Source organism: Dipodomys merriami, unplaced genomic scaffold (assembly GCF_024711535.1).
Source record: "Dipodomys merriami isolate MVZ:Mamm:240054 unplaced genomic scaffold, mDipMer1.0.p SCAF_3, whole genome shotgun sequence".
Classification (NCBI taxonomy): Eukaryota; Metazoa; Chordata; class Mammalia; order Rodentia; family Heteromyidae; genus Dipodomys; species Dipodomys merriami.
The window spans coordinates 95571517-95590084 of NW_027204492.1; the positions used below are offsets into that span (position 1 = coordinate 95571517).

The window sequence follows — 18568 nt, forward strand, 5'->3', positions numbered from 1 at the left end:
ATAATAAATTTAAATTGAATCACTAGGGTCATCTTTCCTCCAAGCAAATAATTCAATAATTCAACTTAATCCAATAATTCAATAGATGCTAGTTTATCTTAATTTAAAAGGTAAACTTAGCCAGGATCTAATGGCTCATGCTTGAAATCATAGCTACTCAGGAAGTTTAGATCATAGGATCGTGGTTCAAAGTCAGGTTTGGCTGGAAAGTCTGTGAGACTCTGATCTCAAATTAACCATGCAAAAAAAGCAGGAAATGAGTGGGGCTGTGGGTCAAGTGGCAGAGCACTAGCTTTGAGCACAAAAAGCTCAGAGACAGCTCCCAGGCCCTGAGTTCATACCCCTTGACCAGCACAAAAACAAAAGCAAAATTGTCACCAATTGGGTTATTCAGTGTTTCTAAACTACTTTTGTTTGTACTTCCACTGTTAGCCAATTGTTCTTACTGCATGATTTTCACCTTGTACATTGATGATGCTAGGAGAAAAAAAGGGGGGGATTAAATGTTAACAAATTGTGGGACCTTTGCTTATCATTTATCTTCTCTCAGACAGGGTTTTGTTTTCAACAAAATTGGGATTAAATGGCTATCTGGTGGTGCTACTGAAATATTAGCTGAAATATATGTAACCGTTTGGCATAGTGAAACATTTGTTAATATTTTTCTTTCTGTTATTTCTCTTGGGTAATACCAGTTCTGTCCATGAAAACATTTGCAGACTACTGCAGGAACATATAGCCACAGCTTCATGCATTTCCTAAATAGTTAGGATTATAACTGGTTGACTCATTTAGAACAATGGCTCACACAGAACTGTGAACATATGTCCACAATCTGACTCGATAACATTCAACTATGCAGTTAAAAGATGAAAGATTAGTAGAATTGAAAAAAAAGATATTATACTGGGACTTCTATGTCTTCAAATTGTTTTCTGTATGTGGAGTGACACTCCCTTGTATCAGTACTCTGAGGAACATTAAGATATTGACATAGATCTTAGTCCTCCATTTTTCCTTCCTTACCCATAGTTATCCAGTGTTTGGCATGACATGTTACTACAAGGACACAAAGAATCTCAGCACTACCATGGCAGAGAAAAGTATTTCTTGGCTGATTTCACACTTATATACCAAGGTCAATAACACAGACACAAGAATTTACTGATTTTAGTAGTTAAGCACAATTTTAATAGCATTTCCTAAGAATTATCGCTCAGATCACCTTTCCTTCCAAATTGATTCATACATAGTGCCTATAAGTATTGACATTTTATACACACAGTATTTCAAAAGCAGAAGAATTAAGAAAAGTATTTGTAGCCTTGAGATGAAAAACACTGCTTTAATCATTCTCTCAATACCTGTTACCAAATGCAAAATACTAAATGCTAAAATAGCCATGCTCACAGGTGCCAGCTGATAGCTGGTGGCTGGGGTTTGAGGTTTGGGGTTTGGGAGAACACTAAAGAAAGAAGTTCTCAAAATGGCATTTTTAATCTTATAACCAAAGTAACACAGGGAAGAGCTCTCCATTTTGATAACTAATTTGTGTCAAACATAGAGAACTCTGGAGAAACATTCTCAGAAAAACAGATGGAGCAGGTTTTACTCATGTGCCTAAGTTAGAAAGGGCTGAATCTCATTATTTGATTATTATCCACTTACTTTCTTTTTTTGAGGGTACTAGGGTTTGAACACAGAGCTTTTATCTTTCAAGGCAAATGTTCTACTATTTAAGCTACTTATCCTGACCTTTTTGCTTTAGTTGTTCCTCAGATAGGGTCTTAAACTTTTGCTCAGGGCCTACCATGATCTGAGCTAGGTTTATAGAAAGGAACCACCATGCCTAGCTCTGCTCAAATTTCTTTGAACTTGAATCTGTTTCAAGGTCATAGTTTGGTAAAAAGGATTGAAAGTAAATGCACAGCACTTGGTCATAGTTATAACACAATATATGTTGTTGAAAGTAAATACACAGCACCTGGTCATAGTTATAACACAATATATGTTGAATGAATGAATGAATGAATACCTGGCATGCAATATAAAGAAGCCAAACCTCTTTCTCCAAGCATTAACCTTCCTGCACATTTCTGAGATGCACTTCTATGTGCACCCAAATAATAATGCCTTATTTGTCAGAACCAGCTATCACTGGCTTAAGGATAGTAGGAGACCAAAAAACCATAAGGGCCAACTGAGTTCTTAATTCATCCTAGTACCATGAAAATGCCAAGCCAGCTTCACAATTTGTGATCAGTATTTCAAGGTTGAATACCATCCATAATCAAAATAAAATGAAATTTCCATGCCTTCTTTGATTAGAAGCAGTACATACAAATTGAGAAATCTGGGATTGGAAGTGACCAATTTGAGAACTGCTCTCTCTTCCCCCCCCCCCGCTTTCTCTTCTCTATTTTGCTTTCTCTCATTCTTCTCCTTTCCCTCACTTTTCTTCCCTTTCCCCTCACAAGTGGAACACCCCCTTTTATTATCCTAAAAATGAATCCAGGATTCCTCGCCATATGGTCTTCTGGCAAAGGAGAGAGTTAAAATGAAATAATGTTTGTACAAGTGCTCTAAAAACCAAAAAGCATATACATGTAACTGATAACTAGCAGACAATCTTTGGCATCCCTTTCAATGCAACATTTATGTTTCCTTTCCTGCCTTTTTTTCTCCCTTAGGGGCAGGAACTTGTGTTAACAACCAGCATTATTTAGTAATTTGGCAGCACAACTTGTATTTATTTCCTTGTGGAAGAGACAAGTTAGAAGTTTTCCTTGTTGAAAATGAAATGTACTCCTCGAGAGCCAGACTCAGAGTTGGAGATGCTCTGTTTACTGAGTGTGTCAGCCAATGCTTCAGGTCCACAGAGGAAAACTCCTATTCTGGTACTTTGGGAAAGAAAGAAAAAAAAATTAGTTTCAGACTTTGGGATGTGCTAGTTAACAAAGTAGGTGGGAGGGGGGTGGACTTATTGCTTAGAGGCTCCAGGGCCAAGTTCCCTTTGTTCCTTTGTTTTTTCCACAAATGGCAAAAGAGTTCAGATTACTCTGTAGAAGGGGGGCTTCCGTTCTGACTGTGGAGACATCTAGATAATTCAAAAGGCACTTAACTTCCTTGGAAAATGAAATGCAAATAAAATGTTTAGAAACTTCTACCACAAAGAAAATGGTGGTTAATTTTGTAGTCTGTGGACTACTTTCCTTTAGGGCTCTATACCCCAAAACCTTCCTGCTCTCTTGAGATCAGGGATATCATCTTTCCTAGGCACCCTAACTCTGATAGCAGCTAGGTTTGCTTCCTTCCATTCCTCTCAATCTTATAGTTGCAAACCTTCCTTTTCAATGTATGCTCCCATATTAGTAGCCTTAGCATTAGTTTTTTAAGAATGCAAATCCCCCCCCATGGGGCTGCGAATGTGGCTTAGTGGTAGAATGCTCGCCTCCTATGCATGAAGCTCTGGGTTCGATTCCTCAGTACCACATAAACAGAAAAGGCCAGAAGTGGTGTTATAGCTCAAATGTTAGAAAGCTAGCCTTGAGCAAAAGAAACTCAGGAACAGTGCCCAGACCCTGAATTCAAGCCCAAGGACTGGCCAAAAAAAAAAATGCAGATCTCTGTGTCCCACTCTAGAACAAAAATCTGTATTTTAAACACAGATGAATGTTTAAAAGTAGGAATACAATTTAAGTTATAAAAGGAAAGAGCCCAACTATGGCACTAGTTGAGACAAATGACCGAGAAAGACTGAGAGAGGGAGCTGGGAAACTTTGATTTTTAAATTACTCTCCAGATGGTTTTCCTGTGATTTAAAGATTGCTTCTTGAAGTCATAAATATCTGGTATTTTTTATTGGACATGAATTCAACCTCATGATAGTAATAAATGTATCTTAAGTTCTAGAATATAAAAGTCTAGTCATGTTTGAGAATTGCTGCTTAGGCAAACAATAAGCCTCAAGAACTTCCTGGTGGGGATTTCTTACTTAGGGTGTTGACCAGCAATTGTCTTGAACTCATTATCCCAGTTGGGCCGCCCATACAAAGTCTTCTGTTTCAGGCCTGTGATCACATCTTTCTCCTCATCATGATGTACAGCGAAGTGATTAGCCTGCAGCAAGAAGACATGAATTCAGAAAAAAAGAGATATAATGTTAAAACATATGCAGATACAGTCACCCATTTCATAAACCAAGATTTTACTCGTGTGTGTGTGTGTGTGTGTGTGTGTGTGTGTGTGTGTGTGTGTGTGTGTGTGTGTGTGTGTGTGTGTGTGTGTAAGGTACCATGCTGAAGACTAGAAGGTAAACAAAGACAAACCAACTGGGTCTCAAATCATTTCCATTTTAGAAGAGAAGAAGAGAACATGAGTATAAATTTAAACAAAACTGTTTGTAGAATGTGGTGTGGTGAATGCTATGGAAAAGACTTAAACATCATAATGAGAACCGAGAAAAAGATGGAATGGCAGGATACGGGAAGGTTTCAGGCCCTGGCATGTGAGTCAGGCATTAAAGTGTAGACACATCTCATTGTTTCTCTTTCTATGCTTGAATTTTCTCCTCAGCTGAACTAATTTTCATTCTTTGGGAAAATCACTAAGAATTGCAATAACAATAAACAAAATGCACTCAACAAGCTAGTAATCAGTAAGATATTAAATCAAACCTAAAGCTGTGTGAGTGTGTGCATATGTGTGCCTGTGCATGTGTGGGTACGTGTATGTACATACATACTGTTTTTCTGCTGCCATTCTAGAAGCTCTCATTTTGAACAGTTGGTACTTTTCATAAAATCGGTTAATTAAATGTATTTTTAAAATAAATTGCATTCTAAATTCATTAAACCAAGGATAGATGATGGGGATAATTGATGTTAAGAAAAATGGTCATGTTGGCTTAATAATTCTTACAGGAACCAGTTTTATAAAGCAAAGTTATTATTTTCTCATTATTTTCCCATTTTACTAGCATTTTTTTGAAATAATACCATAAGGCAGTTTATGAGCTATAGCTTTTTTCTTGGATTTCTTTTTTTGTTGTTGTTGTTGGTTGTGGGGCTTGAACTCTGGGCCTGAGCGCTGTCCCTCAGCTCTACCACTTGAGCTACAGCACCACTTCTGGTTTTATGGTGGTTTATTGGAGATAAGAGTTTCACAGACTTTCCTGCCCGGTCTGGCTTTGAAGTACAGTCCTCAGATCTCAGCCTCCAGAGTAGCTAGGATTACAGACATGAGCCACTGGTGCCTGGCTTGGATTTCATTTTGTACAGTGTTTTTAATATTTTGTTTTGAAATTGTAGACATAGCAGCTATTAAGTTTTAGAGCAGCAGTTCTCATAGTCAAAATGTCCTGGACCTATGACACCTGTTATAAGGGTCCTCTGTGGGCTGGGAAGGTGGCTCAGTGGTAGAGCGCTTGCCTTGCATGCATGAGGTCCTGGGTTTGATTCCTCAGCACCACATAAGCAAAAAGCAAAAAGTGAGAAATGGTGCTGTGGCTCAAGTGGTAGAGCGCTAGCCTTGAGCTGAAGAGCTGAGGGAGAGTGCCTAAGCCCAGAGTTCAGGCCCCACGACCAGACCCCCCCCAAATAAAAGGGCCCTCTGTAACCTGTAGACTCTATGATAGGCTGGGAATGTGGCAGAGTTCTTGCCTAGCATGCATGAAGCCCTGGGTTCGATTCCTCAGTACCACATAAGCAAAAAAAAAAAAGCCAGAAGTGGCACTGTGGCCCAAGTAGTAGAATACTAGTCTTGAGCAAAAGAAGCTCAGGGATAGTGCCCAGGCCCTGAGTTCAAGCTCCAGGATGGTAAAAAAAGACTCTCTGATAGATCACAATTCCAAAATCCAAATGAGAAATTAATCGCCACAATGACAGTTTGCAAGTGAGAGATACCCAGGCTGAGAATAAGCAACATCTAGGTACAGCCTACTGCTGTAACTTGCATGGATCCTCCCCCAAAAGTGCAGATGTTGCAAGCGTGATAGTATATAGGTGGGGCCTTTAAGGGGTGATTAGGCCTTGGAGGCACTTTCTTCCTGATGGGGTTAAGGCCTTTAGCCTTAAAGCACAGTGTTTCTCAAATTTGTCAACTATAATGCACTTATATTGCCAAATGTCCCTGGTGGAGGCCAGGGAGGGAGCAAAATCTTCAGTTTAGGACAGTCCCATTTTATTGTAGTGGTCTCCTAACATTTTTGAAAGCACACATTTATTTGATAGACACATACACAACATACTCATGCATACACATTAATACTACACACCCATATATCAGTGTGTGTACTTTACCTTTATTACACATACACACATGGATCTGCTCAGTAGTAAACATGGATCTGCTCAGTAGTAATAATCACAACTACTGGGGAACGCTCAGTGTAGACTCCTGAACATTTGGACACTGCCATTTACTTGTTGTCCAGGTGTTCTTAGGCAAATGACCTAATTTATTCTAGACCTTGGTTTCATCATTATTGAAATGTGTCTAATAATAATAGTTACCTCATAGGGTTGTTGGCAGCATAAAACTAAACAATCTATTAAACACTAAGAACAATACTGAGCACATTTTTTCAGAAATCTCATAGTCTCTGTGAGGAATTAGTTTCTAGGATACTTCCCTCTCACATATCAAAATCCGTAGATGATTTAGTTCCCTACAGAACCTGTGTATATCCTCATGTATACTTTAATTCATGTCTAGATCACTCATAAGACCTAATGCAATGTACATACTATTTTCTTAGTTGTAATGCTATATGACTTAGGAAATAATGACAAGAAAAACAGTAAACATACTCAATGTGGATGCAGTTTTTTTTCCAAATATGTTTGATCCATGGTCATTTGAATAAATATATGAAGAGCCATAGATATGGAAGGTGACTATACACGCTTAATAAATGCAAATGTATTAAGTAGCTCATGAAATGTGCATAAATACATAAAGGAACACATATACACGTGTATGTGGATGTGAATAGAGGATAGATAATATTTTCTCTGTTACCCATAATGCTCTTGTCCATCTTGTTTGAGAAGCCCAGGTGGGACAATTCCTCTAATGCCTTTATTCCCTCCTCATAGGCCCCTTGGCTTTGAATCTAGTCCCAAGAGCCCGAACATTATGTAGTGATACTGAGTTAGAATGAATGATCTGGATCACGAGACTCTATTAGCTGTTCTTGAAATAAAGTCAGTATATAGGACATATCAACATCCAACGGAAAGTCAGCAATCTCTAAGCCCTTGGAAAGGACCTAAGACCTGAACCCTGGCCCTCACCTGAGATTCATCCCAGCCTGTCAGGTAAATGTTGTAGCTGAGAAAGTCAGCATTGTTCCTTTCTTGCATCTGGGTTTCCAGAAGTTGGAGCAGATCTGCAAACCATTCAAAAGCATGTGTGTCCCGACACAACCAGTAGAAATAGATCTGAAAAAGAAATGGACCACAAAGCAGATTGGGATAGGCTTGATCAGCACAATCAGCACTAGAAAATTGATTTCCTCTCTTACACACTTCACCCTTCCAATGCTCAGAATGCCCAGAAACACGGGTTTTAAGAAAGCTCTTGACATTTCAAATAATATATATATATATATGTATATATACATAGTATATTATTATATATATCTTAAAAAATCTACTGGCCCACCAGCTTTCTTTCTTGGCCTTCTCTTTCTCTCTTGGAATCCCTAGCTGCTTTACACCACATCCCAGATTGGCCAAAGGAATCCAGACTAACAGTGACTACTGAAGGATTTCTTTGCTGCCTGCTAATCCTAGACATTGATGAGTTCTCAGGGAAAAAATACTTTTATCCATATTTTTCCCACACAAAAAAGAAGCTAAAGAAAGAATTTAAAACATTAAATCTGGGAGAGGGGAAGCAATGAGGGGGAGTACATGAGGGCGGAAAGGTAAGCAAATGTGGTCATTATATTCAATGTACACTATGGAAAAACTGAACCATGTAACTTAAGGGTAGGGATGAGATGGGGAAATGTAGGGGAGAATGATGGAAGGGGTGACATTGATCAAGACGCAGTATACTCATAATCTGACTCCTGGAATTAAGACCCCTTTATACAACTACTTAATAAAAATAAACATTTTTTAAAACTTTTAAGTCATAATTACCTTTTAAAACTTTACATTTAATCAGCTATTCATATTTATTTAAATTGTACTTATTAATGCAAATGAAATATAAAATGTAAAAAATCCTTCATGTCTCATCTTCAACATTGCTAACTAAAGAAAAATCATGAGAAAAAACTTTAAAATTCAAGTTTTAATGTCCGTATTAGAATTTAGTTTAACAATTACTAGAATGACTGAAGGTTTATGGAAGATATCCTTAATAAGGTAATTCCATGTAATAGTCTCCTGAGAATTTATCTTAAGGAGACTTCCATAAGATGTTGTTTCTGCCCTTTCCTTTCAAAAATATATTGAAGACCTGAAAATTGAATAAATAGCAATATATAAAGAAAAATTATTCTATTGTAGCAATAGAATATGAAGGAATCATTTCAGATGATCATTATGATGCCTATGATGACACTGAAAATGTTTTCTCTCTTTTTTTTTTTTAAAAAAAGGATCAAGGCTGGGGATGTAGCCCAGTGATAGAGCACTTGTGTTGTGTACGTTCTCTGGGTTCCTTCCACAACAATGCAACAAATTAAAAATAATTAAAATGCAAAAAGGGATATAAAGTTGTACATATTTGCTACTCAGAGATTTGTAAAAATGTGGAACCCTAAGAGGGAAAATGAGAACATATCCAGGGACTGAGGATGTAGCTGAGTAGCAAAATATTTGTTTGCCTAGCACATACAAGGTTCTGGCTTCCATACCTAAAACTAAAAACACAAAAAAAACCAAACTAAAAACATCACCGTGCAAAAAGCATAAAAGAATATCTCTTGGGCTGGGATTAGGAATACTTTCTTTTCCAATATTTTTCATCCGAATTTTCATAACACTAAATACATAACAAATAGAGTATATAACTTTTATTAATAGGCCTGTTTATATAAAAGCACATATAACAAATAATCCTTTGAAGAGAACTCTGGAACCACCCAAAGCTTTTCTTCACTTCCCATAGTCTCTGCCAACCTTAGCCCTTAAGGAACTTTCAGATTTTACTTGGAAGGAAGTAAGGACCCTCTAAAAAAATAAGGGAACTCACCTTCTTTAGTCTCAGATTGGTGGCATTATTGCAATATTTATACCAGACTGACTTGAGAATGGACGCAAAGGGTGTGACCCCAATCCCAGCTCCCACTAGCATCACCACCTCATAGCTGAACACATCTTCACTGGCTGTTCCAAAGGGCCCATCAACTGCAATCCTGGATGGAAATGTGCAAAAGATGATTTCAGAGCTATCTGGCTATTTACAGTAAGACGAAACATCCATTATTACTGGAGATGTGCAATGTGTCAATTCTGACTAGGGCAATGTATCTATGGGGCATTTTCTTCTAGAAGAGGACTTTCAATTAGCCAACCTAATACCAAACTGGGATTGGAAATAAGAGGAATGCTTAGCTAACTGGAAACATTTGGTAACTTACCACTGGTATGTTTTCATTTCTTTATCCTTCTTTGCTTCTCTCTCTCTCTCTCTCTCTCTCTCTCTCTCTCTCTCTCTCTCTCTCTCTCTCTCTCTCTCTCTCTCTCTCTCTCTCTCTCTCTCTCTCTCACACACACACATATCTGTGTGTCTTGCCAGAAAATCCTACACTTGAAATTCTTCATACCTAGCACATTCAAGTAAGAATTTTCTACAGCATAACACCTTGTAGATTTAATATCCCTTTTCATTTGTTTATTTATGTACCATTCAAGAAAGTTTTTTCTTCAGCATTGCTAAGTGCTTAATATTATGTTGACATATGAGCAGATACAAAGCGAAATAACATATAACATTCACCCTCAAAAAATGATGCTAATTAAAATTTAAGAGTATGTTTGACATACTACAGTTTTGTTTGATAGAAGAAGTTAATATGACTTGGCTTTGGCCCTCATATATTTTAAGAAATGTGACTATTCATTACTAATGTTTGATCCAATTATATATTTCATGTACAATTTATAAAAAAATGTATAAATACCACATGCATGCAATGGGGAATACAGTGAAAGCTATGTATATTTATCTATATATTAGAGCCACTGTTTTTTTTTGTCAGAGAATCAAGAGCTACTACTATGCTGAGAGTATCTTTTTAGTTCAGTTTTTCCTAAAGTTATGCACTTTGTAATGTGTTCTTTTTACTCACTTAGGTAGTTTCCAGGCATCTTGAAATTCTTTCTTATCACAGCCACAAGCATTGAACAGCCCCTCTGTCCAGTCCCCAACAATGCGAATATGGATGCTAAAGAAGTCTTCCTCTGGGGCAGAAGTCAGTGTGAAAGGATGCCACTCCAGCTTGGACACGTCAGGGCACTTGACGAAAATGTACTGTCCCACCTCCATCTTGAATCCCTTTTTCTTCATCTGCAGCTCAATGGTTTTGAAAGGGTGGGTGACAACCTGTAAAATAAAACATGTCTCTAGAAATGACAGATTCCACAAATATTTGCTTTTGCAAATGACACTGAAAGAATAAAAGGTAGAGCTAAGTAGACTAGCCTAGGTTTTCATTTCAGGACCAACAAAGAAAGTCCTCCAGATGTGTTTGCCATTGGATTTTCCCTCAGCCATAAGCCATAGCCAGTGATTTGTGATGAAAAGAGACCAAATCTTGGTCATCTGGCTTCAAGTTATGGGCCTTCCAGGAGCCACTTAAATTCTAGTATTCCTTGTAGGACCAGGTAAGGCTGACACTACAACTAAATTTTGGGTAAGTGTCTTTCTTTCTTTTCTTTTGAGGCCTAGATTAGCCTGCAACTTAGTATGTAGCCCAGACCAACTTTGGTCTTTTTGGGTTTTTTTGTTTTTGTTTTTCTTTGGGTCTGGTCGTGGGGCCTGAACTCTGGGCCTAGACACTGTCCCTCAGCTCTTCACCTCAAGGCTAGCACTCTACCACTTGAGCCACAGCACCACTTCTTGCTTTTTCTGCTTATGTGGTGCTGAAGAATTGAACCCAGGGCCTCATGCATGCAAGGCAAGCACTCTACCACTAAGCCACCTTCCCAGCCCCACCAATTTTGATCTTGTAATTCTTCTGCCTCAGCCTCCTCATTGCTAGAATTACAGGCATGTGCTGCCATGCCCTGCCTTATTTTCTTTACAAGTTCAGTTCATACATTTTATCTGTTCCTGAGAATATGCCTTATACTCCTTTCACATTCAGTTCTCTGTTACATAGCATTTACAAAGGAATTCAACCTAATTTGTCAGCCTATTGCAATTTTTTTCTCTCAGAACATAAAAAAGTTACAAAAAATAGAAAACAATGCCATTCAGTTCATCCATCTTCTCTCTCCAGGAGATGAGAGATCTTGGTAGCTAAACAAAAGAAGAAGGAGATCACATTGGCTATTTATATGGCAACAGCCTCTACACCAAGTTAACTCTGCTATCCATCCTAGTCCTGAATCACATCTCAAACTTGTCCTATTCTTCATACATTGTTTCTATTTGAAAATACTCCACCCATCTCTCCTCAAGTCAAGTAGTAACCACTGTTACCATTTATTCTCATCTACACATGTGTTTATAGCAGCTTTACTCACAATAGCAAAACAGGAAACAATCCAAATGTCCATTAAGTAGTGACCAGGTAAGTATTTAAAAATAGAAAATGAGCCGGGGTGCTGAAGGCTCATGCCTGTAATCCTAGCTATTCAAGAGACTGAGAACTGAGGATTACAGTTCAAAGCCAGCCTGGGCAGGAAAGACTGTGAGACTGTTATCTCCAATAAACTACCAAAAAACTGGAAGTGGCGCTGTGGCTCAATTGGTAGAGTGCTAGCCTTGAGCTGAAGAGCTGAGGGACAGCATCCAGGCTAAGAGTTCAAGCCCCACAACCGACAAAAAAACAAATACATAAATAAAATAGAGCACAATAACCAGGTTCACATTTGTAATCCTAGCAACTCAAGAGGCTGAGATCTAAGGATTGCTCTTGAAAACAAGTCCTGGCAGAAAAGTCCACTAGACTCTTATCTGCAATTAAGCAACAAAAAAACCAGAACTGGAACTGTGGTTTAAGTGGTAGAATGCCACACTTGAGTGACAAAATCAAGTGAGAGCACAAGGCTGAGTTCAATCCCCAGCACCCGCAAACACTAAAAAAAGAACACAACAAACAGCAATATAGAAATATACTTTCTATTGTCAAAGGAACACTGGAGCTCCTATAAGTTGTTGTAGCTCTACTTATAATAGCCAGGATACGGTGTCAGCTTAAGTGTTCATCAATATATAAGTGGTTAAGCAAAAATGGGGGTCCATATACATAGTGGAATACTATTCAGCTGTTTTTATTTTATTTATTTTTTGGGGGGGTCCGGTCGTGGGGCCTGAACTCTGGGCCTGGGCACTGTCCCTCCACTCTCCAGCTCAAGGCTAGCGCTCTACCACTTGAGCCACAGTGCCACTTCCGGCTTTCTTCTTTTTGCTTATGTGGTACTGAGGAATTGAACCCAGGGCCTCAGGCATGCAAGGCAAGCGCTCTACCACTGAGCCACCTTCCCAGCCCCTATTCAGCTGTTTTTAAAAAGGGTAAACTTTTGTCTTCTACAAAAGATGGCTAAACCTGTACAACATTATGTTAAGTGCACTATACCAGGCACAACAAGACAAATTCAGCATGATTTCACTCATATGTGGAATCTAAGATTTAATCTAATTGAATTTGGGAGTAGAATGGTGGCTACAAGATGCTGAGGAGAGAGGGTAGAAGGATAGTTGAAGAAGACTGATTAATTTGTACTGACTTGTACTTAGATAGGAGTAAGAAGTTCTGATGGTCTGTTGTACCATTGGGAGACTATGGATAACGATACATTTCATATTTCAAAACTGCTAGTTATGAGTTCAGTGTTCTCAGCACCTTGAAATGATAAATGTTCAAGGTGAAGAATATTTCAATTAACTTCATTTGATCATTGCACAAAGTATAATGTAATGAAGCATTTCACTGTTTTTTGAATGAGTAGAGAGTTATGGAAGAATGAGAAATCCTTTCAATAAGAATTGTTGGAGTTAATTTTGTAAAATATTATTTTATATGATCATATGCTTATAGCTCTGGAGCCTCTGTGATCCATTTCTATGTGTATCCTCCTTTGGTCTCACTATGTGAATGTCTAGAGAAAAGAAAACCAGATTTTTGTTATTATTGTTGCTGTTGTTGTTGCTGTTTTTGTTGTCTTCTCCTTTTCTCTTATTTGCTAGTTTGTCTTTGGTAGGGTAATGAGGGCACAGAAAAGGTGGAACAAAGGGCGAACAAATACAGCCCTGTTACTCACTAGACACGATGTGGACAATGAACTACACATTAAAAAATTATTGTAAAGATGATGTACAGAGGAGTTACAGTTACATAAGTAAGGTAATGAGTACATTTCTTTGTAAACAGTGTTACTCTCTCCTTCATTTTCTCTCCCTCCCTCCCCCCCATTGCACTCCCCCACAAGTTATAAGGTTCATTTCCAACATAGTGTCCAGAGAGTATGGCTGTTGTATTGATTCCCCTTCCTATCCCCAAATCAGATAAATTTATATACACAAGTACAATGACAATGGGGAATAAACCAAAGGGGAAAAAAGAAAGAAAAAAAAGAAACAATTGCAAACAGTACAATTAAAAAAAAAAAACCTCTTGCTTGTATTTCTTGGGTTTTATGAGTGGGAATGTGAAAGAAAAACTGGGAGAGAGCAAGGGAAGGGGAGACATTGTTGAAAAAGATATGTACTCATTACCGAACTCATGTAACTGGAAGCCCTGTGTGTGTGTGGGGGCAGGGGGGGCTGGGATCTAGGTGCTGGTGGTTTATACATGCAATCGTAGGCTGAGATTCCAGTGGATTGAGGTTCAAAGCCAGCCTTGGGGAAAAAGGCAGAACTGGAGGCATGAATCAAGTGGTAAAGCATTAACAGAATGAGGATGAGGCTCTGAGTTCAAACTCTACTACCAGAAATAAAATTGCTGTCTGGGGATGTGGCATAGTGGTAAATTATGTGTTTAGCATACCCCCAGCATCACAAGTCAAACATTTCAAAATTTGTGACTGTATAAATGTGGGATTTTTTAAGTATACATTTTTTTATTGTAAAGATACTGTTCAGAGGGGTCACAGTTACATGAGTAAGGTAATGAGTACATTTCCTATCAAGCATTGTTACCTCCTTCTTTGTTTTTCTCTACCATCCCTTCCTTCCCCACCTCCCCAACTCCTCCCTCCCCATACTCTGAAGTTGTACAGTTCACTTTCAACATAGTGTTTTATATGAGGAAATTGTTACCAACTTCCCCATGCTTTGAAATAAGGAGTTGGAAAGCATCATTTTGAAAGTATTTTGAAAATTGTTTATCATGTTGCAATTTTGTGTGATGAAAATAATTTTCTCTCACATTGCAATTCTATTACCACAGGCACAAAGAAGATTTAACTTAATAGGATGCACTAGGAGACAGCATTTTCCCTGGAAATTTTTTTGATAAAATCTTGTTTCTTATGTTTGTATGAGAGGAAAGTTATCTCTTTATCACAAAGAAACATGTTTACCATAATTATATATATATATATATATATATATATATATGTATTGTGTGTATGTATTTCAGAGAAATATTTGTCTAGTTTAGTCACCTCTTTTCTATTAAGGGGAATTTTGTGGCACCCGATTTTACTGATCTATGGTTTTTTTTTCTTATAATACAAGATAACATACATAAAAAGGGAACTTTTGTGACTTCCTGTGTTGCATAACTGCCAATGTCAGCAGGACAAGTTTTACCATGACCATTATAGATATCAAAAAAAAAGCTAGAAATGACTACTTTCTACCTCCATTTTTGTGTTTTGAAAAAGTAACCCATAGAAGATTTTTGGTAAATAATTTTTCAACTGAGTTATATTAAATTTCATTTGAAAAAAATAGTCTTATCTGGTGTTTCCTAATATTCTAACAAAGTTCATATACATGAGTTTATATTTATTTATATGAATATATATGAGTTCATATATATGTATGGATGGATATCCGCCTATTTGTTTTATGATGGATAAAACCATAGAAGAGAGAAGAAATGCCTCTTGAGACTTGGAGATAGGAGACCACATTGAAGATGCAGCTTAGTTACTACCTTGCTTGACACTTCAGGCATTTCAGTTCTGATATTCTATGATTCTATTTTTTGGGGGGGTCCGGTCGTGGTGCCTGAACTCTGGGCCTGGGCGCTGTCCCTCAGCTCTTCAGCTCAAGGCTAGCGCTCTACCACTTGAGCCACAGCGCCACTTCTGGCTTTTTTCTTTTTGCTTATGTGATGCTGAGGAATAGAACCCAGGGCCTCATGCATGCAAGGCAAGTGCTCTACCACTGAGCCACCTTCCCAGCCCCTATTCTATGATTCTAAAGGACAGAAATGATGGCTTAGAAAAGTCTTTTCATTTTAGTGACACTTACTCTTGATTAGTTGGACCTTTGGCATCTGAAAACTTTGTCTCTCTTGTTTTCCTTCTTGGCTCATGACTAAATGGCTTAATGCATCTTTGCCCTTCTCCTTTATACTCTCTCTCTCTCTCTCTCTCTCTCTCTCTCTCTCTCTCTCTCTCTCTCTCTCTCTCTCTCTCTCTCTCTCTCTCTCACACACACACACACACACACACACACACATACAGAAAGAGGGGGGGATGTGGGGATGAAGAGAAAGATACTGGCCTCATTTTAATAGAGGAAGTGGTACCTTCTACCTTTTATACTTGGCTTAGCCAAGAGGCCAAGAAGATACAAAGTGGAGCATGTTGTACTCACACTATTGCTGTGGGCTGGTGGCTCACACCTATAATCTTACCAACTTAGGAAGCTGAAATCAAATTTGAAAGCCAACCCAGGCAGACGAAATGTAGAGAATTTTATCTTGAATTAATTGACATAAACTGGAATGGATATATAGTTTAAATAGTAGAGCACCAGTTGTGAGCAAAAAAGCCAAGTAAAAGTAAAAGGCCCCCAATTCAAATACCCCACTATTTATTTGTAAACTAAGTACAGTGAAGTAATCTTACTTCTACCTGCTTTAAGCTTATTGAAAGAAACTCAATATAAATCAGGGAACTTAGGGAGAGTTCCTGCTATGCTTACACACAGATTGCTAGTAATCACTAAACCAACCAATACCTTGGTGATGACCACCTTCTGTTGAGATCGCCAGAACCGCACCAACCTCTCACAGAAATACAGGAACATGGGGCCCACTATCCATTTCCAAGTCTGTAATCAAAGCAAAACTACAATGAGATGTATTAAGGATAGTAGGTAATAAAATATTCAGGAAAAATTTTTACAAGTCAGATGCATCTTTGTAGGTTTTTTTTTTGGCTGGGAGAGAGGGGGGGAATCAGTCACGGGGCCTGAACTCTGGGCCTGGGTGCTGTGTCCCTCAGCTCTTCAGCTCAAGGCTAGTGCTCTACCATTTGAGCCACAAGGCTAGTTCTCTACCATGTGAGTCACAACACCACTTCCGGCTTTTTTTCTGCCTATGTGGTGCTGAGGAATCGAACCCAGGGCCTCATGCATACAAGGCAAACACTCTACCACTGAGCCACCTTCCCAGACCCCTTTGTAGGTTTTTAAAAATATTTGACACTGGCTGGGCACAGATGGCTCATGCCTGTACTCCTAGCTACTCAAGAGGCTGAGGTCTGAGGATGTCAGTTTGGAGTCAGCATTGGCAGGAAAGTCTGTAAGACTAATCTTCATCCAATTAAACACCAAAAAAGCAAGAAGTAGAGCTGTATCTCAAGTGTTAGAGAGCTAGCCTTGACCTAAAGAAGCTCAGAGATAGTGCTCAGGCCCCAAGTTTAAGCTCCAGGACCCACCACCCCCTCACACACAAATTTGACACTAGAGAAGTAGATTTCTTGTAAAACAATGTATAAAAAAGCTAAAGTTATGACAAATTGTTGAGCTAGTAAAAATAAGTTTTCTCCTTAGCCTCATTGGGGAACTGTATCTGAAGTATGAAAGTTTCCAAAGAGGAACTGCCTACAAGAATAAGATTTTCTCTCAGTGTCATAACCGCAATTGCAACACCCTACAATAGACTGTGGTTGGTTTCAGAATTAATGTCTCTAAAGGATACCATTTCAGCGACATGGTGTTTTTAATGTAACACTGTTATTGCTTTCTCTTAACTATGGAGTCAGATGAATCTTTTGAAAGATCACACATTTTGTGTAAGAGTTTAGCTGTTTCTCCAGTATTCTGGTAAAGTTGTAAAGCTATGCAATATTCTTGCCAAAAGAACAGATAGAAAGCTTTTTAGACTTCTGGAGCTAACCATCTGGTTAGAATACACAGTGCTTCAGAACACTGGCATTGTGTCTGTGTAAAAACACATTTAGAGAGATTCACCCTGAGACTTGGCTAGTGGAGTTCCTAGTTTAATATCCAAAGCATTAAAACATGTTTAGAAGGCAACATTATCTAAAAGATGATTTTTCCCTAATGGATTCTAAAAAGGAAAGAAATCAGGCAATGCTTACCATAGTTTCACAAATGATTTTTCTAGTAATTATATATTTGAGAAACATTTTGTTGGAAGTTAAGACCACTTGAATATCCACATTTCCATCCAAAGTGGAATAATACTGACACCAGATATCAGAAATGTTCTGCTGCTGTATATCATGTTCATAGGAAGGTATTTCAAATAGTCTCATATCACCCATCTCCTTCTGGGTGCCACTCTGAGGTACTATTAAAGGAGCCAGATTTGGCCACTGCCCCTAATAGTTCCAGAAATTGTGCAGCTCTTTTGAGGTAGATCCCTATAAAGGTATTTGAACTCTAATGCCATCTGTTGTTGACGAAATGGGCTTTCCCTATCCTAGAAAAGGACCAACAAGATGGTTCTCTTTTCAGTTTTTTCTACTGACACTTTCATGTAGTGGAGACAGTCCAATGACATGCCTAATGCTTTCATTAATGAATAAACCTAGGTCTCAAAGATGGATCTTCATATCCTGATATATCTAGAAGAGTCGTCTCACACCAAGAAAGTAGGAAGATAGAAAGGAATAAATGAATGATGAATTTGCCTTTTAAAAAATAATATACCATATTATACTGAAGAAAGCATAATCCTATTCAGAATCTCCATACAAATGTTGGCATTTTATTTAGTTTTACACCTACAGTTAGGACAATAACCAATAAAGTATACTTTATGCCAACAGAGAAAGAGATAGGAAGATTACAGGTCCTACTTCTTACTTTTTTGGAGAAACCATATTGAGGATAAACAAAACGGAGCCTTTTACAACTCCATGTAGGGCAGTTTCACTATCTTTCCCCTTCTTTACTTTTGTCAAATTCCTGCACCATCACAAGGTGTTACAAGTCTGGTGGTGTGAACATGGCT

General features: G+C 38.2%; 1 protein-coding gene across 2 annotated transcripts in view; it reads right to left on the reverse strand.

Moving 5' to 3' along the window:
- Nucleotides 1–1168: 1168 nt before the first annotated feature.
- The window catches only part of Cybb (cytochrome b-245 beta chain), a 43654-nt gene continuing 26254 nt past the window's right edge, over nt 1169–18568 (reverse strand). For both annotated transcript variants that reach the window (XM_070040648.1, XM_070040647.1), the window contains exons 8-13: nt 16324–16416; nt 10310–10563; nt 9211–9373; nt 7296–7442; nt 3995–4119; nt 1169–2900 (exon numbers count right to left, since the gene is read on the reverse strand). In XM_070040648.1, coding sequence (XP_069896749.1) covers nt 2774–2900; nt 3995–4119; nt 7296–7442; nt 9211–9373; nt 10310–10563; nt 16324–16416 — 909 coding nt within the window. In that variant the 3' untranslated portion in view covers nt 1169–2773. The remainder of the gene's footprint in view (nt 2901–3994; nt 4120–7295; nt 7443–9210; nt 9374–10309; nt 10564–16323; nt 16417–18568) is intronic.